The sequence below is a fragment of the Marmota marmota genome, unplaced genomic scaffold (genome assembly GCF_001458135.2).
Source record: "Marmota marmota marmota unplaced genomic scaffold, marMar, whole genome shotgun sequence".
Lineage (NCBI taxonomy): Eukaryota > Metazoa > Chordata > Mammalia > Rodentia > Sciuridae > Marmota > Marmota marmota.
The window spans coordinates 39,051,647-39,077,701 of NW_026000174.1; the positions used below are offsets into that span (position 1 = coordinate 39,051,647).

General features: G+C 40.7%; 1 protein-coding gene across 3 annotated transcripts in view; it reads right to left on the reverse strand.

The window, feature by feature from the left end:
- The window catches only part of Bdnf (brain derived neurotrophic factor), a 51,645-nt gene extending 30,089 nt beyond the window's left edge, over positions 1 to 21,556 (reverse strand). Inside the window, exon 1 of one of the 3 annotated variants that reach the window (XM_015476463.2) lies at positions 21,044 to 21,556. In XM_015476463.2, the coding sequence (XP_015331949.1) occupies positions 21,044 to 21,046 (3 nt within the window). In that variant the 5' untranslated portion in view covers positions 21,047 to 21,556. Of the gene's footprint in view, positions 1 to 19,120; positions 19,256 to 19,973; positions 20,084 to 21,043 lie in introns of those variants that run through there. The other 2 variants (XM_015476474.2, XM_048788521.1) reach the window with 2 other exon arrangements.
- Positions 21,557 to 26,055: the final 4,499 nt, after the last annotated feature.

Below are 26,055 nucleotides of genomic sequence, written 5' to 3' on the forward strand. Positions count from 1 at the left end.
ACCCCCGCCCCCGCCCCCGCCCCCGGCTCGCTGAGCTACCCCCGATACCCGTTCGGGGCGGCAGCTTAAAGGGAACGCCGCGCCTTTTCCTTGCTGGGACTCAGCATCGGGGGGCCCCGGGGAACCCCTATGTGCCTCGCTCCGCCTGTCCAGTATCCCGTTCCCCTGGGGTCTGCCTGGTAGACCAGAGAGTCCTGCGCCGCCCGCCGGACCTCGGCAGGAGTCCGCGGCTTAGAGGAGTGGTCAGCTCGGGTTCCGGGGAACCCCGAGTCCCGCGCCCTCCGCGAAAACCCCGGCAATGTGCTTGCTCCAGAACAGAAGGAAGTGAGTGCGAATCCTATGCACCAAGGTCTGGCTCCCTACGCTCACGGGTCTCCCCTTCTTCCCTATCCCAGTACCCAAGTTCCGTGGGACAAGGGCGTGCGTTTCCCGGACCACAGACACACCTTCCCGCACCTTCCCGCACAACGGAGCTTGCAAACGCGAGCACACAATGAAATTGCACAGAGCATGGGGGCTGTTGATTTACTCCGTTACCTTAAACATGCCGGCTTAAACAGAGGTCGCCCACTGACCTCTCCCGAGTTTGCCTAATAGGAATTCAATCAAGATAATAACAGCATTTTTTATTAATGAACGCCCCCAGATAACGTTACACCAAGTTACTTGCTCCGGCCAGGAAGCCGAGGCAATGACAGACCTCACTAAACCACACAGACCAGAGAAAAACGGAAAGAGAAAGAAAAGAAACCCACCTTTTCAGTCACTACTTGTCAAAGTAAACATCAAGGCAGCTTCTCTGGGGGAAGACTTCGGCCCCAAAACTCCCAGACTCTTTTATTATTTTTTCACCTTCCTTTCGGTTAAAAAGAAGGTGGGGGGAGTCTTTAGTGCCCGGTAGGTACTCCTTCTGTTCTGCAGCAAAGAAGTTAAATTATTGATAGTGGAAATTGCATGGCGGAGGTAATACTCGCACCCCTTGAGCGAGGAGCTCCATTTGATCTCCGCAGAAGCTGGGACATTTCATGCTAGCTCGCCGGGGGGAGCGGCAGCGCGAGCAGTCCTCTAGGCAGTGAATGGGAAAGTGGGTGGGAGTCCACGAGAGGGCTCCACGGTGCCTTGACGTGCGCTGTCATATGATACCTCCGCTGCCTCGAAATAGACACTCTAGTGCACGAATTACCAGAATCAAAATTCAGCGCATTTTAAAATGATACATCTTTTATTAGAAGAGTTCCGTTCCAGGGCATTGCCTGCTTTTGCAGATGTTTTCACTTCCATCCCTAGCAAACTTACACACATAAGTCAACCCTTTAATAACCTGAACCTGGGCCGCAAAGATAAATTAAAAACCTGCTTCAACCAGAGTTGGGGTCGGGGAGGGGTGGGGGCAAGTAGTTAACCCAACCCAACCCACCCCACCCCCACCCGTCGCCGGATATGGAAGAGCAGTCAGTCTTTAGAGTTCCTTGCCGGTAGCCAAGACCCTTAGAGACAATATGCATGGCCAGCGGCCAGAGGACTATTTTCAATTAGCCATTTGACGAACTTTGTCAACTGTCTACCTGAGTTCCTGCTTTAAAGCTGAATGTCCGTCTCAATTAGTTCAAATAGTCTTTATGCATTAGGACTGATCTTAAAATTTAGAATAAAGAACGAGACGGCAGTACTTAACATAGAGTTCCCGGACCTCCTCAGAACATAAAAATCGCCTAAGAGTCCAAATGAAGTTCCCTTCTTCTGGACTTGTGCTTTAGTAGGGTTGAGGAAGGATTGGGGAATTAGCATTTTAATAAGCACCCAAGCAATTCGGTTGCAGACAATATTAATTTACACTTTGAGAACCACTCTCCAGGAATAAAAACATGGGTATCAGAGGAATCCACTCCCCAAGTTCTGCAGGCAGTTTTATGTATATGTACGTTTTTCTGTCAACTAAGAGGAACTTGTCCTAATAAATGCTAAGACTCATTGCTGTAAGAATTTCCCTAAATACTCCAATATTAATTTTGGTAAAGGGAAAGATTTATAAACTGCACCTTCTCATGGTTAGCACGAATGTGCTGTTGAACAGAATATATAACTTTACTGCATACTAGGTTCAATTAATCTAAGGGTTGACCGTTAACAAAACTAATTCACTAACTAGCTATTTTAGAGGTTCTAAAGACTAGTGACAGAAATTATTCCTGTTTTTATGAAAAATCAGATTTAGTGCCTCAAATAATTTACCCACGTTTATACAGTTAAGTACTAGAGACAAAACTTCAATGAACTCAAAACCCCAGGTAGAAACACTGATTTCTACTATCTCCCCTTCAGTTGGCAAATTTATTTGTTCCTTGGAAGTGTTATCAGAAAGTGTGATCAGTCAGAGAACCTTTGCAAATTATTGGGCTAAATAGCCAAGTTATTCAAATATATGCATATTTTAGAATATCACACATTTAACTTTACACCTCTGTCAACTTGATGGACTACATGATCAATACAAACTACAGCACCGATGGTGGAGTTTACTGTGGAATATTTAATGTATGGAAAATATGCTATGTAACCAAAGAGCAATAAGGGACAGAGGGTAGGAAGCTGGGCTTGGCCACCTCAAAGACCCTCAGTATTGATTCCTGAGATGTGGGCTGAATGTAGACACAATTTCTTTTCATATTTCAATACAATTCAGGAGGCTATTATTATGAATTTAAAGAAATACTTGTGTTACTTTTTAAAGGACTGGAGGTCCAGAATCTTTGCTAGCATTCTCAATGCTGCTTAATTAGAAGTCATGGCAATTTTTTTACCTGCTAAATTCACATTGCCATGTCAGCATTTCTGCTGAAGGAAAAACTGTTCTCACAACTGAGGCTCTGATTGGGTGGGTCTACGGCCAATCTTATTCCTACTCTCACTTGACATTATATAAATAAATGTTTGTATCTTCACTTTCCAGTGTGTGGTGCAGTTTTACTGAGGAAAAGACAGGGGAAAAAGAAAAGGCAGGAATATTCAGAAGAGAAGATCAAATACCAATTCAGATAAGCCTGATGAATCCAATCTCTTAACACTTCTGAGCATTTCCAAACTTCCCCAGTTGTAATTAAGGTATTACCAAAACAGTAAGAGACCAGATTTAAAATACCTATTTGCCTTAAAAGTACATGTTACACTCAAAAACAATAAAGCTGGGCTGGGGTTGTGGCTCAGAGGTAGAGTGCTTGCCTAGCATGTGTGAGGCACTGGGTTGGATTCTCGGCACCATATATAAATAAATAAAGTCCATTGACAACTAAAAATATATTTAAAAAAAAAAACCAATAAAGCCAAGATGAACCAAGTGCCGGTGACTTGCATGGAATTCTGAATTTTTTATTTGCTTAATTCAGATAGTAATATACATATAGTTTTAGAGATTTAAGGTTAGACTTTTACAATTGTGTGTGTGCACACATTTGAGATCAAAGGCAACGCTGAGAACATAAAGCATGCTTTTCTGATTCTTCTAAAAGATTGAAGACACAATTGATCATTAAAGGAAGAACTTCACAGCTTAAAAAGAAAATGATACTTATTTTTTTTATGGAGCTTAAAAATTTATTGAATTAGTCTAATCTTTATTTCTTTTTCAATATGGTCTAATACTATCCTAACCCAATGTTCCAGGAGGACAAAGGTCAGGGAGAAATGTGAATTCCCATCTATTCTTGTCAGGAAATAGAAAGTAATCCTCATTACCCAAGTGGGAACAGAGGCAGTAGGCTCAGATTTGACATTGACATATTTTTTCTATTAATAATTTTAATTGGCTGAGGTCAATTCTACTATCACTGTAAGCATTTTATGTTTAATTATGTTTATTTAAGTTTCCTAGTTACTCCTGCCTTCATTCTTCCTTGCAAAAGAAAAAAAAAATTGTGTAGTATCAAATGAATTGACCTCAAACACTGCTGAAAACTGGAGTAAGTAATTAACATAAGGAAAATAATAAGTAAACAGAAAAACCCTGCTGAGCAGAGTGGCAAAGATGTTTTCAAATTCATGCTGCATGACTTCAAAGGCTCAATCTAATGTTGAACTCTGTCATCACAATCCTTGAGATTATTGAATAAGGCCTGTCCTGAGAAAAATCTTAAGAAGAAATAGTTTTCCTGTTCATTAGGTTGCACGTCTCTGTAAGTATTTTATGAACCATAAGAATTGTTTTATGCCCTACTTATGTGGCCAAATTGACCAACACCTATAGGCATTATGTAACCAGACAGGGCTATTAGTAGTAGATGAAAGCAAGGAACCACAAAAGAAAATTTTACCAGGACCCAAATTTGGAGTGCAGGGCAAGGGGGTAAAAAACTGATTCTACCTAGGAATAATATTTGGTTAGATCAAGAAAAACATCACAAAATCCATGAAGTTGCTGAGACAAACCCCCAAACATATATGAATCATTAATTTGTAATCCTCTGAATTACCAGCTCTTCTCTGAGAAAAATTAATAGCACAGAACAAATTGATTTACTCATTGTGATATTTCTATAAGCACAGTCAATAGTAGTGTGAACTTATAGGCATGGGAAATAAGTTAGAGCTGACACTGAAATTGACTATGGTATTTGTTGATTGTGCTGTGAGAAGAGCCTTGAGAAGAATTAACAAATTTCAACCAAAGGGTTTCAGGATATTGAATCACATGTAAGGAGCAGATCACCTTATTTTTGAGACCCAACTATTTTAGACTGTACAAGGATGTGAATGGAAGATTTTCTACTGCTAAATTTTATGTTCTTTATGTAAAAATGGAGAAAGAAAGTATAGAAAAAGTCAAAATAGAAACACACTAAGAATCTGTGTGATTTTGCCACATGCAGTGGCACAGGCCTATAATCTCAGAGATTCTAGGTGCTGAGGCAGGAGGATCACAAGCTCCGGGATAGCCTCCATAACTTAGAAAGACTGTCTCAAAATTTAAAATAAAAATTTAAAAAGACTGGGGTGTAGCTCAGTGGTAGAGTAACCTGGGCTAAATCCCCAGTAATTAATAAATAAATGAATCAATCAATCAATAAATAGATAAATAAATAGTTTGTGTGATCCTGATAAATGAGTCTATGCAATGTCCCCCTTTAATGATCTTTTTGAAGAAGGACCTGGGCAGTCTATGCAACTGGCTTTCTTGTCCTCATCCTGCAGATAGCATTAGTACAGTGGGAATAAAATCCTCACTAGCATAGGTGTGCAGCAGGGGTTAGGTTTGGCTTTGTCGTGCATACAACATCATTTAACAACATCTAAAAATTTGTCTTCCATTTAGGTTTCTTCCAATTTTACTTCATAATTACGATTCATAATTACATTCATGCAGTTGATGAAAACTTGCTGTGCACCTACTTACTACAAGTCAGGCACTATTCTATGGGCTATGATACAAGCAGATAAATAAAACACATTTTCAGTCCTTTTAGGAGTTCATACCATAGGCCATGAATTGTGTTTTAATCCATTGGGGCACTTGTGAATTTGTCAGGGGAAAGAAATTGTTTCATTTTAAACCTTACCATAGGTTTGGTGTCCTATGTAGAATCATGACCATCAGCATGCTCTTGTGGCCAGGAACAATAGCGATGACAAGAAACTTTCTCCCAAAGCTGGAGATGCACCTAGAGGCTAGGGAGGGCCCACCATGGTTTGGTCAACAGTGTTTTCAAAAGGTAGGCAACGGATAGGGGGTGGTAAAAAGGAAATGAGGCAAATGATTTTTGTTTCAAACAAGTATTTTTTTCTAAACATGTTTAGATATACATTTAGAAAGATAGGTCTGGAGGGATCTTAAGAGATTATCTCATCTTCTTTGTTACTTATAGGCCTATCACTACAGACCAGGGAAGTAGACCTCATATCCTTCTTCTGAGGACTTTTCTAGAATCCAGAAATGCTAGTGCTTGGAAACTCCTCCTTGTAACACATTTTTGTTCTTGTTGAAATTTATATCTTATTTCATCTCATCCAACCATAGTGAAGATGGAGAACAGCTGCTTACTAACCTCCTAGTGTTACTAAGTCACCCCTCAGACTTTTCTCATAGCGAAAGATCAGATCTCACAACCTCCTTCATAAAGTCCAATTTCTAATCCATTAATCATTTCCCTTGGTCTACCCTGGACCTCCTCCAAGGTCTCCATATTCTTCTGAAAATGTAGAGCCCCAAACCAAACCATGTGTGTGAGATTATCCAGGGCTCAGGAAACATGGGAGTCATGAATTATCTGAACACAGCTGCTGGGAAAAACTAAAGAGAAGATTCAATCAGATTGACAAATCCTCCCTTTGCAAGTTGGAGACAGAAGAGGTTGTTTAATAAAAAGATGAGTCTTTGTATCAAAGCTCTATCCTCTGTTCTTAGCTTGTAGAGGAGGCTTCTCCCTTCCCCCACCGCCCCCCCCCCAAAAAAAGAAAGATCTTGAATAGATTATTTTTACTCCCTTCAAACAAAATTGTCTAAAAACAAGGGATTTTTCTGAACTCCACCTCCATTTAATAGCTGAAATTATGAACCTCTAACTTTTAAATTGGAACTGTGCTTTCACATTCTGAAAGTATTTATTTTTTGCTATAATTTCTCTTAGGAGGTCAGGTCTATGAAACACTACTTTTTTTGAAGCTTTTACTTCCTACTATATGGAATCCTTTGTTTTTGTTTTTGTTTTTTTGTTGTTTTTTTTCATTTTGTCTGCACACAAAACCTAATTAGAATAAAGTGAGAGAAAAAAAAAAAGTTGAATTCCATAAACGAGTATCATGCTAACTAACCTACATGGTGCCTGGAATTAAATTTACATGAATGTTTCCCTCATTAGGTAGGTCTCCATTATGATGTCACAACCCAATGTGCTTTGGGCCTTCCAGTTCTCTATAGCCAGCTAATGAGCATTAGCTGGATCCACAGATTTTGTTCCTACTATTCATGGTTGTCTGTTTAAGGCATGTTCAATGGTGGTCATAAAATCAATCCAATTTTCCCAAGAAGAAATTAGGCTAGATCTGGACTGAAGTTAGCATTCTAAAAAGAAACTGGGTAGGAGAGGAGAACATTTACTTCCTGTTCATATTATCACCTTGTGAGACTGTTGAGGGACTTGGTGGCCAGCAGAGGATTACTAAGAATATTTGTTGCAAGTAGGCACTTCAGAAACCTTGGTCTGCCAGAGAAGGGCACCAAAAAGTAGGAAGTCTAGTTGGAGCTAAGCAAGGGTGATGCCAATGAAGATGAACACGAAAATAAAATATTCATAAAAGTTAAGGACAAGGAGATGAGGTGGAATGAAGAATGAGTAGGGACGAGCAGAGCCATGCATTTAAATTCCAAGACTCCTCGATTCAGTTTTTTCTTGTAGTCACTGATACATATGGGAAACTCATTTTTTGCTACTTTGACCATAGTCATGATCTAAAGTGGGGTAGGGTGGGGGTATAGTTGTGTGCTTGCATATGCATGTATGTATGTGTGTGTGTGTGTGTGTGTGTGTGTGTGTGTGTAGACGGGTAGTTTATAGCTAGATATCCAATTTTGGAAGTTAGATGTTGATGCTGTTATACAAATTAAATACATTTCTAGGACACAAACTCACACTATAGTTATCCTTACTCAAGATAGCCTCTGTGCTGAATAAGAAAACACAAAGACCCAAACATTTCCTTTACTCCCAAATTTCATGCCTCTCCCAAATGCAGTAAAATCTGTAGCACTGAGGATCTTTTATTTCATAGGCATTTTTTTCCTGGGGGCCTTTGAAATAATGAACCAAACATATTATAATCCACTGACCTTTTAATAAAAAAGAATGAGAGAAAGAGTTCCCAGTATAAATAATTGAAGCTAGCTTTGCATCGCATGTTGCTTTATGTCGATACTGAAGACTGACTTAAATTGCCATTCACACATGATAAACATATTCCTATAGCATTACAACCAGATTGTGGATGTAGATCATGTTAGAACTACTTTGCAAGCCAAATTTGCATTGCCTTCCATTTTGTCTGCACACAAAAACTAATTAGAGTAAAGTGAATAAAAATAAGTTGAATTCCATAAGACAATCATGCTAAGCTACATGATGCCAATTTTTATCTAAAAAATATGTAGAAGTTTGACATATTCTTGACTAGTTGCTAGACTAATCTTTTTCTAATATTTCTTTTTATTATTGTAGTTTTGAAAGTTGATATTGTTATTTATATGATTTTGGTCTCTATTCCTAGGAAGAATTTATATAACATCTAATTCATCTTTTAGTTAATTGATGTTTATAAGAGTACAACTCTAGTTTTCAATAGTGGAAGTTAATCACAAAGGCACAATTATATGGGTGGCTATCATATAAAGAACAAAAAAATCATAAAGAATATTTCCTGGGAAAATAGTATGTTAAAATGTATAAATTTTAAATTAGTAAACAATTTCCAACATGTTTAAGACTTGGGATCTTAATAAATACAATTAATCTCAGAATCCTCTCTAATTTCTTGATCATTTCAAAGGACATAAATCATTTTTACCATTGTGTTCTTGTGGGGACAGAGTGCTAAAATAATTTTGTCACTGAAAACAACATAAAGCTGCTGTCAAATCTCAGATAATTGAATCAAATGAAGAAACTCTGAAACATAATTAATAATATGGAAGCCAACAAAAACTTGAGATTTCAATTCATCTTGTCTTAGCTAATCTCAATAATCATAAAGTAACTATGGGATGTTTAAGAAGTTTAGTGTTGTCCTACCAATTTAAAATTAACAATACCTTATTAACACACTATTACTGTTTTGTCAATTGTTATATGTTAATAATTAATCTAAATTATATACAAAACACTTCATTTTGAAAATCAAGTTAATTAAACTCTTACACAGATTGCTTGTTTTATTTTAATTATTGGGAAATCAAAGAAATATTATTGTCATGTGATATGATTTTAAGGCCCAAACAGTAGTCAAAAGAACTTGGGTCCTAATTTTTAAAAAATCTTTCAGTTTCTGGCCATGTGACCTGGGCAAGCCCCTTTACTACCCTAAATTTGTCCACATAAGTACCACATAAATGTTTATGGAGCATATTGAGTGATCTTCAGGGCTCTGTACCTCAGTTCCACAGTCAATAAAATTAGGTCAGTAGGATAACCTATGGCTGCCAAATCTGGTAACACAGTCAGACCTTAAATCAGAAAGAAGAAATGCTCCAGGGGATCAAGGCTCTTGAAGAACCAGAGAACTAGATCACCTTTAAGTCACTTTTTTTTTTTTCATGTAAATTTGGACTTTTCTTAGGAACTGTAAGTCATTTCATAAACTAAACTATAACACCTGTAATTATTTCCCCTAAGGTCAGAGTCCTGAGCCAAGCTAAGGATTCATACTCTTCTATTTATTCCATAATTTAGTTATCTCTGACAAAAGTTTCAGGTGGACTTTTTCATACATCAAAATGTCCTTCAGATTCTCCCTTTCTGCTGGGCTGGTTTCTGATCTCTGGGACATATTGAAATACATTAGGAGTTCACAGAGTCCTTCCTGGCATAAATCAGGGTGGAGGTGGGATGAGTTCTTTCCATCTTTAATTCCTTACATACTTTATTGATTCTGAGACGACCACTGTCTGGTGCTATCCAAGATGTACCTATGTGCAGCCAATCTCATTTAAAACCAAATTTTTTTAGGAGTTTCTTTTTAGGAAGAAAATGGATGATGATCAGAAAGGTACCCAAGTACTCCCTTACCTGGATTATCCCCCACCTTTGCTGCTAGAGCTGATGTTCTGAATTCCGAGTTGATGCAAATATGCAGTTGATGCAAATACCGGTTCCTGGCATTCTCCCAAATGAGATATATTTCCAGAGAAGTTCCAAGTTTGGAGTGGAGCCTTTGGTGGAAGAACACTCAATTGCACAAGGAAAGCCAATAAACATTTTAGTCCCCATCAGGGACTATAAGCCTTGTAATTATGTTTAAGACTATGCTTGTCCACTCTCTTCTCCATATGTGTAAACAACATGTTAGTTTTGGAGGTTTGTCATCCACTGTGTGTCTTTGGAGAGGGTGTTCCTCATCATAGCATCTGCAGTACTACAGCCAGTAACAGTTAGAAAAGGCAAACTTATGAAATGGCTTCCAAACATACTAAATCCTAATCTAAATAATTTATAGCGTTTCTTACTCAATAACTCTCAGAAGTCAACTGACTTGGAACTGCCCTAAACAAGTTAAGAAAGAGTTAGACATTATCCATTGGGTAATAAACTAAAGTAAGTGGAAGCAAGAATGTGCAGGTGAAGAGTTCCAGATTCTTGACATAATCTTTCTTTTCAGTGATTAGATACTTATTTCTGTGCAATTCTCTATCTTGGTAGTGTTTTAAGCATGACAAAGATTACAACAGCTAAGATTACGTAGGGACTTATTAATTAGTTTAATAAGTAAAAGCAAGACCTTAGTATTGGACAAACACAGGTTTGAGTTAACCTTTGCCATTTATTGGCTCTGCTAATTTAGAATAATTGATGCCACAGTGCCCTCTCATCTTTTTTTTTTAATTTGAGAATTTTAAAATTTGTTCTTTTTTAAACATACATGACAGTAGAGTATATTTTGACATGGAGTATAACTTATTCTAATTAGGACCCCATTTTTGTAGTTAAACGTGATGTGAAGTTACTGGTCATGTATTCATATATGAACATAGGAAAGTTATGTCCGATTTCCTCCTTAAACTAAGAAGAAGACTTCTTGCCTAGAGAGAGTGTTGTGAGGATTCACTGAAGCATGGAAATGCAGACTGCTCATCATAGTGAGCTCAATAAAGTAATATTTTACTAGTCTTGTATTTGATCCTAACAAACTGCTTTAAGTATTATTATCACATGCTCCATTTTATGATTGTGAAAACTAGGCTTCAAAAAGGACAGGTAAGCCGGGTGTGGTGGTGCATGCCTATAATCCCAGAAGCTCAGGAAGCTGAGGCAGGAGGATCACAAGTTTAAAGCCAGCCTCAGCAATAGGGAGGCAATAAGCAATTTAGTGAGACCCTGTCTTTAAATAAAATCCAAAATAGAGCTGGGGATGTGGCTCAGTGGTTGAATGCCCCTGAGTTCAATCTGTGGTAACCCCCTCCACCCCCCGCCCCCCAAAAAAGTCAGGTAACAATTAGCAATCTGAAAGTCTTTCATCAGTTAGCAAAATTTTGAAATGATTCTAAGGAAGCATTTGTGGCCAATTTTGAGACTCTCAGACATCTCAAAGGGTAGTGGTGACGATCTCTTAAGAAAATACATGTGCTAATCATCTGAAAATGGTAGAACGGAATCAAACCTGGGTGGTAGCTAATACATAGGGAGGCAGGAGTTTGTAACAGACTCAGAAATCAGAAAACTTTAGGTTTGAAGTTCAGTTTCTCCACTTAAGATTTTTTTGGGTTTGTTTGGACAACTTACTTAAACTCCCTGAGTTCTAGTTTCCTTGTTTATACAATTGGAGTATAATCTATCTCCAAGACTTACTTTGAGGATTAAATAATATATATCAAATACAAAGCAAAGAACTCAGGACTAGATAAATGCAAAGTGGGTGTTTTCCCACCTCATCATAATTTGTATGTACTTTCCTATAGTGTGGTAATGACAAAAATAAAGTTTTAATAATCTGTTGAGGTAGTGAAGTCGTACTAGATATTTAAAGCAATGCATGGTGTTAGTGGTCAGAATCTGAACTTGCTATCTTTTTCAATGGAGTGATGGATTTCTAGGGCAGTGGAGTTGTACTGTTGATACTAAAGATAAACGTTAGGGTAATGGCAAGCTCAGTCAATGGAAACGTGCCTACCACACCCTAGCTATTTCATTATTTGGTCCATTCCCCACTTTGCAGCTTGTGTAATGGCAAAAGTGAATCTTAAAAGTTTTCTTCCAATGCCAATTTCCTCCACCAGGAAGGGAAACTAAATGGCTGATCTTGGCCTTGGCTAAATTAACATTTCTGAATCTGTACTGTTAATAAGTGCCCCCACTCCAGTGTTCTGTTTTCAAATATGTGTGGGAAATGTTATTCAGTAACTTTCACACTTTATTATCAATAGAAATCAGAGACCTGCATATCATGTCAGTTCTTATAAATATTTCAAAATACATTGATGCTTGTCATTAATTCAAAATTATAGTATAGTATTAACCCTGTTACTAAATCTTATTAAATGCATAAGAAATGCACTATACTATGTCATCAATATACTGTTTTTAAATATTTTAATATCAGTATATCAATATAATTGGCTTCCTTTATAATTTTTTTGGTACTGGGCAGGGGGTGGGGGGTATTGAACTCAGGGGCACTTGACCACTGAGCCACATTCCCAGCCAGCCCTATTTTGTATTTTATTTAGAGACAGGGTCTCACTGAGTTACTTAACACCTCACCATTGCTGAGGCTGGCTTTGAGCTTGCAATCCTCCTGTATAAGCCTCCCAAGCTGCTGGAATTACAGGTGTGCACCACTGCTCCCAGCTTCCTTTATAATCTTATACTTTTATTTCATTCATTTAGAAATATTATTTTGGGAAAAGTTTACATAGGTTTTACCAGACTGCCAAGACACACCCCATGTTGGTTCAACATATGGTAAAGGACAATGATGGTGGGAATAAATCTTAAATATTGATTAGGGAAGTAGCTGAGGAGAAAGCTGCTGGAAGGATAAAGGTGAAAGCCAAGGAAATCATTATTTCCTTCTTAAGTAACCAGAACAGTAATGAGCATGGAAAGCAGAGATCAGTTTCAATGGACAAATGGCCTTGAGGAATATTCACAAAGATCATGCAAAAACCCCTGTATCATGCTAAGCCTATCTTGACTTCCCTTTTATTTCTCTACTCGATTTTCTACACATTTCATCTCTCTCCTCCATTCACTCACCCTCAATGTCCTATCCCACAGGCTTTAGGTGTCTGTGGAATCTTCATGCAGTCACCAGTTTGGGTACTTCTTTTCCCACTGGACTTAATCTGAGAGATGGTACACAGTCAATATATTTTCTTGAAGCTGGAGATAAATCAATTCCAATTCCTCCTGGTACTGATGAATAAAGGATTTAGCATATTCTGAAGTGATTTCTATATACCATAACACTACAACATACACTCTGGGCAGATGGGATTTCAAGATATCATAACACTATAACATGCACTTTGGGCAGAAAGATCTTATTATTTCCTTTTGCTGTTTAGGGCAGCTGTTGGATCCCGCTTTCCATTATATGATGGTTTTGAAGTACATTTCATATTCACACAGAGATTAAAACATTGGAAAAATAATTTCTACTTCCTGTAGTGATCCAGAATAATAACCACACCAGCTTAAAATGTATCATATAAGCTATAGGTTTCTACCAGCTTCAGGCTGAATTGCTAAATTCAGAGGTCACATGTTGCTAAACTGCTGGTTTTTTAGAAATTGGACTTTAAAGTGTTTTAAATTAATACTTTGGAATATATTTCACCACTTGTCTAAAAAAAGAATTCAAAATGATGTCTGTCATCCCTAGTGCATCAGAAGTTATTTTAAATATGGCATCTTTATAAAAGTCAATAGCTGCCTCATCAAAGGGCAATCATGTCCAGTGTGGGTGGCTGTGCCAATTGTTTTTGAACTACTGCAGCAATCTAGCCAATCCCAAGGAATGGCTTGCAGTCTTTCTACACCCACATTTTTTCTTAATTATCTCCACCAGGCTGAGTTAGCTAAGGACAGATCTATAGCATTTCCTGGATGTCAAAATGCCCACACACCTTCTGCAATTCTTGGGTTACCCGCTCCCTTTCATATTTGTACTGCTTGGTCCACCTAATTATCTATTACTGTATGTATATAATGCATTATTCATGAGACCTAGACAATTTCAGCCTGTAACATCTTTGATTTTAAAAAAGAACCAACCTAAAAAATTAGAACATCTGCCTGCACACACACACACACACACACACAAATGGCATATAATCTGATAGTGGGTCTTCCACCACACTACTCCCTTTAAAAATACATCTGCAGAAGTTTGAGATCATTGTTCAGGTTGAACTTTCATAGACATCATTCCAAAAAATGATAGGTTTAACACTCAGATTTCTTCTGTGTAGGGTTCAAACATGTAGCTTTGATCTTTCATAATGTACTTTTTAACAAGTAAAAAAAATGAATGGTGTTTAAAATTGTAAAGCATCAAAGGTTCGAGTAACCTAGGCCCTACTTCCCACCAAGAAATAGTTACAGGTCATATCTTTTGTATCACTCAAACTTGCAGGTGAAATGGAATTTAGAGTTTATCCCAAGAATATCCTCCTTGTTTATATGTGAGGAATAGAGATGAGGTGACTGATTGACTTTTCTAGCTGTTGACAGCTAGTTGGGAGTAAAGCATGAACTCAGGCTTTTAATCTGGTTCACTATGTTTTTTTGAAAAAGGTTAAAAATCCAGAAGCTGCTCTCTCTCTCTCTCTCTCTCTCTCTCTCTCTCTCTCTCTCTTTCTTTTTGGTGGTGCTAGGGATTGAAACCAGGGGCTTGTGCATGTGAGGCAAGCACTCTACCAACTGAGCTACATCCCCAGCCCTAAGCTGGTCTCTTTTTAAGAATCAGAGCAAATAAAGGGACCAGTCCTTGTGTGTAAATCTATAAACTCCACCAAGAAAGAGACCTTTCAGTTTTGCTCAGGACTGAATCTCCAGATTCTAACACAATTCTTGGCACACAAAAGATTGTCAATTAATACTTAAAAAAATAAAATTATGAGTGTTAAGAGTCTTTCTAGAAGGTATACTTTTAGGGTAAAGTGGGAAATGGCCAGTCAAGCTCATGATCCACATAAGATATTCACAGGATATCTACTCAGATAAATGAGTACCCAGGCATCCAAGAGTAGGATGAAATTCCAGAGGGTTGAAAGAAAATAAGCCAGCATGAATTCATGCATCAGATATGGGCTGGGCTAGGTGACCTCTGAGAACCTTCCTAGCCCTCAGATTCTATGACTCAGAAGTAAAAGTAATGTACTTCTTGACTTTGGTCTATTTTCTGTGTTTGTTTTTTGAGGAAATTACTGACTGTGACTTAGTGTGTCAGCTTCAGGAAGATTCCTACTTTCTTTGAGCCTCCAACTATGGGAAGGGGAAAAAATGGCTTCTGAAGAGAAGGTCACATCCTGGTTAAAACTTTCCATTCATCCTTCAGAATTTTGGAAATTACTTATAGACAATATTTAATTAAATAAATCAAAATAGAAGGAAATAATGCCTACAGTTCCCTTAGATGACTGAGTTGGGTTTGAGGCAGCATGGTCTAAAGATGAATATGCGCAGTCCTTGAATTTAAAGAAACACTTTCCCTCAACACTAGTGGGGTCTTGATCAATTCTGCACTATAGTTTCATCTGTAAAATGTAACGAATGATTCTTATTCTATACAATTGACAAGGAAATTCAATGAAAAAACATGTAAAGAGTTTTCATAGTACTATATGAATATGAATGAAATATTGTTACTAGGAAATACAAGAAAGTCTACAGTATAGCAGAAAAAAAAATTCCTTCTAGGACTCTCAGTTAGAAAGAGAGAGAAAAAAATCTACCTAAAATTTTTAAAATGCAGAATGAACACCTCAACAATTACAAATGAGAGTGGAGACAAGGATAAAGAATGCAATATTTTAAACTCCACACCATGGTGTTTGAATGTTACTATTTTTTTATGGAACACGTGTCTCTTTAGCAAGAGACCCTTGTTAAAGCAACAGCACTGCATTCCAAAGTAAAAGATGAAAGATTTCATTTTTCTTGCCTGAAACTATGATTACTCTGAAACCAAAAGAGGGAGAAATTTTTCTTTTAATTGTTTAATTATTTATTCTTTTTTCCCTTAAGTCATCTCCTCACTTCCATAGCACTCAATAATGGTAAGCTTTCACTAAATGCAAATGGTTATTTTTCACTATTAAGTACTACACACTGCTCTTTATATGTGTTATGGCATGTAAATTTAATGGATTCATTGCTTGTTAAATTCCCCCTAGAAAATACACACACACACACACACACACACACACACACACACAGCAGGAGCAGATCAGCAAAGACACCAGCAAAAGAAAGATAATTTGAGATACTTCTAGGTAGCAGTTGTAAAATTAAAATAAGCAACTCATTAAATTATCCATAGAGTGAAAAGAAAGCTGTAAAAATAGATATTTTTTTGGCAAGTCACTGCTGTTCAGAACAAATTTAGTTTTAAGCTGAGTTTTTAAATCAAATGATATCAATTCATATTCATTAGAATCACTTAAACAGTAGCCTCGTTTGTCCTAATTAAAAGCAAAAATTATCTTTACTGGCCTTTGGTAGAAGTATATTTATTTAAAAACAAATTCAGTTACACATAATTTTAGTAGACAGATTGTAAGCAATATGATCAAGTCAATGTTATCTGAGCAAGTTGGAGCTTGGTCCCAAGATCACAGAATTAAAAAACAAAAGCCCTTTGTAAGGCAGATTCTCATATTGATTGATTTTTCCCTTATTTTTATATGTTAGTTTTTGTGGCTGGTCATCTATTTTGTGGTCATCCAGTTCCTTGCCTTCTACACTGCTTGCTTCTAGTATGTTGTTTCTTACTAAAGCTTCCCCTAGAGGACAGGCCAGGAAAAGGAAAGAAACTGAATTCACCAGCTTCTTCTCTTATTAAGAATTTAGATCCGAGATTTGATAAGGAAAGAGCCTGGCAAATGAAAAATAAAGCTTATGTATGCTTATTTAAGATCTTCTCAAAACCTTCTTTCCAATTTATACTGATAAACAACTGACAAATAGCATTTTGTAAGCCAACTAATCACTTGCTTTTAAAGTCTGCATTTATTGCCCTGACCATACAAATTAGACGATGTTTTTAATTAACTAGTACTCTGGTTCAATCAAATAAAAGTGCAATTTGCAAAGAAAATGTCATAATTATATCTTCCATTTATAGAATGCCTGCTTTCCAGTTTGCAAAGCCCTTTCAGATATTCTCTTCTATCCTCCCAAAATTGCTGTGTTGTAAGGTCTTTACTATCAGTGACACTGAAAAAGCTACCGGCAGGACGCACATTTTTTTTTTTTTTATCTGAATCAATACTCCCTTGGGGGGGGGGGAGCTAAACCAAGCTAAAATCTCTCTTACAGAAATATTAATATGCAAGACCAGGGAGTACAGAAGTAGGCTAGGTTACTGCTAAATTTTTAAGGTTAGAATCCCCATCCTCCCCCATCATCTCTCATCTGCCTGATTCCAAACAGGGAAATTGAAATTTCTTGCCTTCATGATGAAGAGCTCTATGTAAATATACATCAACAGTGAACATCAGGTGCACCATTCTTAAAGTGACATTCATTTCCACAACACTTTTAGGTGAAGCCATTTCATCTTACAAATCGAGGATGAGAGTGTGTGTAAGAGGATGACGTGACACTTTTGAGGTTTATTTAAGTTGTTAAAAAATCTCGAGGTTACAAGAATTTCCCTCCTTGTCTCCCGCAGATACGAAGTCTACAATTTTCTCAGTTCAACTGTCAGATAAATTGGCAAGTCGACTAAAAGGATAATATTCCCTTAACGATGCATTCATTTGAAGCCTTAGCAACTGTATTAGGCAGCAGCGAGTATTCGCTAGCACGGCATGGCGCGGGGAGAGGGAACTCTGCAATTTAGAGTGACAGATGATTTTTTTCCCATCCATCAAGCCGCCTCAAAATGTCACAATATTTACACCTCTTCCTTGGTGAATTAGAATCCAGAGACAAGCAGACAGAGAAAAGAAAAAAAGAAAGAAAAAAAAATCCGACCGGTTGCCTCTTGCCTGGGGAAAAGCAGGCGTTGCACCTTTAAATTCTGCCCCTCCATTCCCTGTTTCCCCCCTTCCCGGGATTTTGCAATAAATCTCCCAGTTCTGCGTTCAGCCCTGCAGATCCGTATTTAAAACAGCACCATCTGGGAAGGGTGGGTGGCAATGGTGATGCGGGCGCCTTGGAGTTCCTTTGCAGCACGCTTGGAATTGCATCAGACTGATCAGAAATCCCCCCGCCCCCAAACCCAGCCCCTCCCGCCACGCTCCCTTTCCAGCCCCTCCCCTCCGCTCCCTTCACGTAGCTCTCACTGAGAAAACGACTGGATCTCGGAACAATCTGTGCCCCATTCGCTGCAGGCTTCTCCGTAAACCCTGCCCTACGCTCCCTTTGTGTTCGGAGCAGCCTATCACCGTCATCTGATCCAAGTGCCTGTTTTTTATTTTTTCCTTCTAAATTTCCACAATATCCTCGCGTTGCCTATGAATCCGTCATTTCCACCTGCGCAGAGTTGGGATTCTTTCTTTCCTTCGCTAAAATAATCTTTTGAGTCTGGAGTTTCGGAAATGGGTTTTTCCCTAACTCCCCTCACTGCCACCCAATCCCTAGCCTCTTAATTAAGAAGAGCTGATCCGGGGAGGAGTCCAGAACCACCAAGCCCTGAGGCGAAAACTGCCACTGGGCAAGGCTCAGTGGCCGGAACAAAGGGCCCAAGAAGTGGGTGGGGGTGAGGGTTGTAGAACTGTGGAGAGGTTGGTGGCCCCCGCCCAGGGGCGCACAAGTCCCTGGGCTCCCAGAGGAGAGGCAGGACGACAACGCAGTCGCACGCTCCAGCCGCTCAGGGTCCCTCGGGGGGCGCCGGCGGGGCGGAGGAAGTGGAAGGGAAGGCTGGGCAGCTCCGAGTCCGCTTCCATCTCCAAGTCCCCCATCTCCACCCACTGCCAGCCTCGCAGCCCACCAAGGTGGCTACAGCAGATCCGCGGCTAGCCGGCCGCCCTCCACCCGCGCCTCCGGACGCAACCTCTCCCTGGCTGGGCGGTCTGCGCGCCTAGCTGATTGGTGGCTCTGTCCAGCGGCCGCACGGAGCTACGAGTGTTCTTCTCCACCGCCTCCAGCCGCCCAGGCCCCCACCCCCCGCCCTTTCCCTGGCTCTTTGGTCCAGAAAAGACCTTCTACTCCCAAGCGGAGGCCCCCCTTTTCCCTGAGTTACCCTGACTGACTCGGACCTGGGCTCAATGAGGCATCCGGCCCGGCGGGGGAGCGGAGCGCGGTCTCGGCGGCTCCCCTTCCCTTGAGAAAGCCGGAGCCTTCCAAGCCAGCGCCCGAAACTCGCGGGGAGGGAGGACAGAAAGAAGAAGGGGGGAAAAACACCCAGAAAGAAATATCCAGCGAGGAACAGGGCGACGGAGAGGAAGAGATAGAATGAGGGAGGGATGGAGGCAGGAGGAGGGGGCGGGGTGGAAGAAGGGGGGCGGGAAGGAGAGAGGGAGGGGGGAAGAGGGGAGGGAGGGAAACAGGGAGAATGAATCCTCACTAGAAGAGCTGAAATTACCTTGATTCATTTCGTGTTGGAGATTTAGCGTTACCTCCTTCCCTCTCCTCAACCTCCACCTCCCCTTTCCCCATGGCACACTACCTCCACCGCCTGATTCTAAATGATACAAAGTCAAATTTTAGGAAATCGAATATTGTGCAAAAGCTTCATAATTAGTAATGAATTTACTGTACGCGCGCGCGCACACACATACACACACACACACACACACACACCAGCAAAAAGAACGGGAAAGAGGGAGGGGAAGGGGAGAAAAAGAAAGAAATCTTACATTCGAATCAGACATTTGCAGGTCCAAGTTAACTAAACTCATTATATCCGCAGGAAGACTGAGCTCCCCCCCTCCCCACGCTTTGCCCCAGGGCTCTCACCTAGGGCAATTTAAACTGGGCAAATACCAAGAAACAACCTCCTCTCCTGCCCTCCCTCTACTTCCTCCCCTCCAGCACGAGTCCTTTCCGGAAGATCGAGTATCAAAATAGCTCAAGAATTGGGGATGCAGGGGTCCCCGCCCCGGTGCTTACCTCCTCTGCGGCTTACACCACCCCGGTGGCTAGATCCTGGAGATAAACACTTGCATTTCCCAAAGTTAACCCAGTATACCAACCCGGAGCTTGCCAAGAGTCTATTCCAGCCTACACCGCTAGGAAGCCAACTTCAGCGAGCTCAATGAGGGGACCAAACTGGGGCTCGCTTTCCAAACGCTCCGCTCCAAAATCTGACTCTCTCTCCAGCCCCGATCTCTGTGTGAGTCGAACCTCAGAAAAGACGCTTTTTAAGGGCGACACAGGGTTGGCTTGACAGCGGGGGAAAGGAGGCTACCTGGAGTACCACCACCTCGGACAAATCCGTTGGCTCTGTCCAAGGTGCTGAATAGACTCCGTTCGCCGGGATCACACACCCGGCGCAGCAGGAGGAAAAGGCTAAAAAAATCTCTAATTAAGTGACACTTGATATTGCTCTAGACGGTTTCTTCCACTTCCTTACGTTTTGTCACGTGCGGATGGCTTTGCCAAAGCCATCCTGTTAACAGTTGATCACATGTTGATGAGACCCTTTTCTTCTATGAGATTACCCATTTCATTACCGGAGATAAGCATTCCTGACTGATTTCTCTCCCCCCCAACCCCACCCCCATCCTCACCTAAACTCTCAGTCTCTATCCCACTCTTACCCCACTCCACCCCCTAGCCCCAATCCCTAACAGCATTATTGTTTTTAGATGGAAATTAACCCCCCTGGCGATGTCAATTACATGCCCACATATAAATCATAGAATATGCTCATACACCATACACATAAAGGCAAAGAATGGAATACAAGACGGCTGGGAGACAAGCATCAGCCTTGAACAACCAACATAACACACACACACACCCCCTCCAGTTCCAAGTTTGTTCCACGCAGTTCCACATTGCTGTGTTAAACCTCAAATGATTCCAATTAAAGTTGCACTGTGTAAAAACCCGATTCCCCTGGCCTGAGTAAGATGCTGTTCTTTGGCGTGTGAAATGCTAGGAAGAGCCGTGATATGCCCGTTGTTAAGCAACATGTCAAGATTTTCAATTATAATGCAGGGTTTATTGCTACTCACCATTGTGCCTTTGCTGTCCTGGAGACTCAAGTGTCTTAAAATCTCGTCTCCCCAACAGATGCTGGAAGGTAATGTGTCTTGTTTGAAGTCATCATGTGAGAAGTTCGGCTTTGCTCAGTGGATCGCCCACCACTTGGTGTGACTTATGAATCTAATAACCCTTTGCAATATCCGCAAGCTTAAACTCTCAACCACCTTGGCGACTACAGAAGACAAAGCAACTGGCATCGATGTTGAAAAACCTATAGATTTACGCAAACGTCCTCACTCCGAGAGATACGTTTCCCTTAGAGTTCTTACGTGATTCTAATGAATGAGCTAGGTTACCAATGACTGCCCAACTGCCCTGCTATATAGCGGGTGCTTCCTGAGGCTGCCTCCTCACCGCCAGTCACTGGGTCCTGGCACACAAAGTTCCCAGAGAAAGTGAGGAGTTTCAGGGTACCCCCATAAAAATAACCCAGCCTGCACACCCCACTCTTGCCCTCTGCTCAGGTCACACCTGGGGCTCTGGCAAAGCTGAGCTCGGCTCGGGAGATTTCCCTGTCGTCAGGTAAGAAAACCTTCGCCTTTTCAGGCTAGGGCGGGAAGACCGCTGGGGAACTTGTTGCTTATCAGCGCCAGCGGGCTACCGCTTTAATAAGAACACCAGAAAAGCGCAGCGGGGAGGGGGCGAAGGGGGTGGGAACCACGACGACTATCCGTGTTGTTTACGTGACCAACTCCTTGTGACTCCCTCGGTAAAAAGGAAACTTCTTAGAAAAGTTCCTGCCCCTCCCCCTCCCCCACCATGACTAAGGGTCTCCAGCTGATGAGGTCGTGAGTGATGATCAAATGGGGAATGGGGGATGGGCGGGAGGGGGGAGTAAGTGACTTGTCCTTGGGAACAACTGCATGCGTCGAAGCGCGCATCAGCCCCGCAACTTTCCCTTTTCCTCTTAGGGACTGATGACTAGGCGAGAGGCACCGGGGCGAGCCACTAGTTGCCCACAGGAACCTGTGTAAATCGAGCTCTCGAGCGGCTGAGTTGAATGAAGTTATGATTGCGTTTGCTCTAATGGGTTATGGCTTCTCAAATGTGAATTAACAGCCCCTGTGCGCAGCTAGGTCGGTAAGGCAAGCCACCAAGAACTGAGCCGCGGGCAAAGGCGGGGAGGAGAGGAACCGCGGCAGGCTCCAGGTTCCTCGCTCTCCTTTCGCTCAATGCTTCTTGCCCGAAGTCGCTTCCGCATCATCCCGGGGCTCCCAAGCTGCCAGGGTACCCGGGTGAGCGCTGGCTGGGAGCGCCGGGAGCTGCGGCTGCGTTTGCGTACATCGGGAGGGGGCTCTCCCAGGAAACCCCGCGGTTAGCACCCGCGCTTCCCTACCACTGGCTGCTAAGTGGAGAGGTCACGTGTTGGCGGAAAGTAAGTTGGAAGGGAAAGGATGAACTTCGAGAAGAAGAAAAACCACACAATAAAACAAATCCCCCCCCCTCCCCGTGTGTAAAATCAAGAGGAAGGCAGTCAGGGTGGGGGAAGGGCGCCGCTCTCTGCTGGAGACCTGGGAGAACTCCGGAAATCTCAGGAAATAAGCAATAACTCGAGCGTTGGCAACATCCCCCAGCGTAGGGAGGCGCTAGCCCAAGGTATCTTTCCACTGAAGCTGTCCTTTGCCTACCCCCAGCCATCGCCTGCAAGGCCGGGCCGAGGAACTGAGGAGGAAAGTAAACCAGTTGTTATGGAGATGCCGGTAGCTCTGAGGAGCACGAGTGCCCGGGGAAGTCCCCAGACGCTTTTCAGGTTTAGCCGTTTTGGCATCGACACCATGATTTTACTCTCCATCCAGAGTTCCCACCAAGGGGAGTCCACCAACGGCGTCACAGGCCCTGGCCGTGGCGCTACTGACTGCAGGGATGAGGCTGAGAGATACTGCAGAAGATGGTGGATAGCCCTTAAGTTTCAGACCACCCAGCCCTTGCCAATTTTTAGTTTCTTTATTCCAATCAGAAGTACTGTATTTTATTGTCATTCGTGCTTCCCGGTGTATTAAAACCAGAGTTTCACTGTAGGACGACTTATATGCAACAGAACATTAATATACAGTAACTGCTACAAGGTCCTGCTCCCCTCCCCCTCCCTCCCATCCTAGAAATGCCTTCCTTCTGGAAAAAAAAAAAAAAAAAGCTTTACTTCCTAATTCTATACATGGGCTCTGTTCCTTGGAGATTTTAATGGTATTGTATTATTAATATTCACAGTAAATCCAGTGTTGAGTTCATACATACCTTAATAGAGATGTTTCCAGTTAACCCAGCTTATCCTAGGCTCCAGCCAACGTGCACATACAAATACTTCCTGGACCTCAGTAGGGTCAGTTCCATACATGCCTGGTTCCCTGAGACCTGAGGTGGATCATGATAAAAGAATGCCAGACACCCTCAGAGTCACCAAGGCAACAGTTCCCTCCAACTGAAAGGACTCTTCATATTGTCCACAAATGGCTACTTTTTGTCCATCCATGAATTAGCCAGCAGATGCTGCCCTAAGACTGGGACAGCTGGCATAAACCATCTTCTGAGATCTTGGGGTTCAGGCTTTGTGGGCTAAATTTGTTTCCTGAGAATGCAATTAATAATGCTGTTAGTAAGTTCTTTTGCTTATTGACAAATTCAGTGATTTGAGTACAGATCTGATATCTTGAAACAACAGAAATGATCACTATATGAACATACTCATTCCCTATTGTCATCCATGTGATACATTTGTCTGACTTTGTCAACCACTTGTAGACTGTATAGGGACTATTCTCTGATAGATCCTTATCCTGAAAATTAGTGCCATTTTTTAATCTTATAGGGGGATACCCTAAATTTTTGGCTCAGGTATCTGAGGATTCAGGACATGAATGGTTGATTATATTTGAATTATCTAGACAACACATGATTGTACTGAGTATATTTTCCAAGGAATACTTTTGAACATTGCCCTGGTTTCTTAAAGCCATTATTGAAACATATAACTTATGAACCAAGATGGGTAATGAGAGTTGCTCTATAATGAGATTTGCTATCGTGAGTTGTGGAGAAGGGTGAAAAGATAGTAAGTGCCACATATATATTTATTTTCCCCTCTTGATTTCACAGTGATGTGAAAGAAAATTCTCTTGGTACATTATCAGTTCTCCAGACTTTTATCTCTCTCTATTCACATATTTCCTTTTTTTTCCCCACATCTGCAGAAATCTAGTGCCAAACATCAGTAAAGGTTGCAGTCATTTCATTTGTTACGATAGATGACAAGCAGTGTACCTGCTGCAATTTTAATCTTGGGAGCACTTATTCCTGAGGTCATATCATTTTTTCCTCACACAACCCTCATCAGCTGTGATATGAATATCACACCTCTCTAGGTTCATCTGACCCTATTCATTTTTAGCAGTGGTAAGAACATTTCAAACTGAATGGAAAACAAGTCTTGTGTCTTGAAGATCACTACCTAATAATGTAGCCAAACTTAAAGCAAGATGTAGTAACACAACCTAAAAGGATTTTTGCTTTATTTGATGTTCACGAATGGTTTCCTAACAATGCTATGGTTATAAAGTTGTTCTCTGCCTGTATTTTTATAAAGATAGGTAAAAAAAAAATAATGAAAAATATCTTATTGAGAGTGGGAGGCAAAGAACATGCATAAATAAGATGTGTAGCACATCTCAGAATTAGTGGGAGAGGGGTAATGAAACAGAAATCTACAAAATCAGAAATGAAAGAACTTTTTCTTAGAGAATTAAGGATGCTTGGAATATCTCTTTGAGACAAAATCTACTCTCTTGGTTTTTAAAGGGAAATTTAGCATATTTATTTTTTAAAGAATGGTTTGAGGATTTTTTTCCTACATATCAAGCATATGTGAATGAGATAGTACACCTGTTCTCCCCTCCCAACTACTCTTATCAAATCTATTTGGTTATAGTTAATTGCCAAGTTCTCCATTTCACTGTGGGTTTGAAACATTATTTCCTTCCTTCTTTCCTACTACCACATCCTTTCCTGCTTCCTCAGTACCTATTCTGTGCTACAGATTTGATAAAGGATAGTGATCCATATACTAATAATTCCCTAAAGCATCCCAGAATCTCAGAGTACAGTACTTGGTTAATTGTTGCCAACTGTGAATAGTGCCCCCCCCCACCTTCCCTGCCCCTAGTTATTACCTCAGGATGACTTGTTCTAATCGACAAAGAACAGTATTTGAAGAGATGCTTCAAATAGTGACATAATTGCTGTCTTGGAGCCTTAAAAAACAGGTAACAAAGGATTTCTGTTTATGATATAAGAAGTGATTCCGACCAGGTAGGAAGAAAGATTGGCTTTCTTAGTCACTTCCTGATCTCTAATGGTTCTCCACAGGCGATAGGAGAAGAGGCAAAGAATCACCATGCACAATTTGGAAAGCTTTCTGAAAACAAGAATAGGCAATGAATGCCAAGAACCTAGTGTCGAGCTCATGTTTAAAAAGAACTCAAGGAATCTTCCATGTATCAAACCTAGTTTAGTTAGAAAGGAAACAATCAAAGTAATAATTAAAAAAAAAAAAAAAAAAAAAAAAAAAAGAAGCAAGCAAGAGAAACTTGCTTGGGAAACTTGGGATTTAGTTTACAATAACCTATCTGCATTCTTGAGTCTGAGAGGTAAGCATGAAATAGAAGATCTGGATATGAATTAACTCAGTTTCAGAAAACCAGACAACTCCATAATGAGGCTAAAGCAAGATCACACGGAATATTGAGGGGAGAATAGCATGATTCTAAAGAGACTTACAGATAAAAGATTAAAAAGAGGCAGTATGGGTGGCAAGTTGGGGAGAAGTGACATTGTTAGTATGAAAAGATGATAAGTGATTGAGATAGGCCAAGAATATATCAGGTCAGGACTTGCAAAATGTACTTTACTAAATGTAAGCTCACTTTCGGGTTTGGATAAAATGAAAATACAAATCTCTGAGGAGTCACCAAACTGCAGAACATGGAAA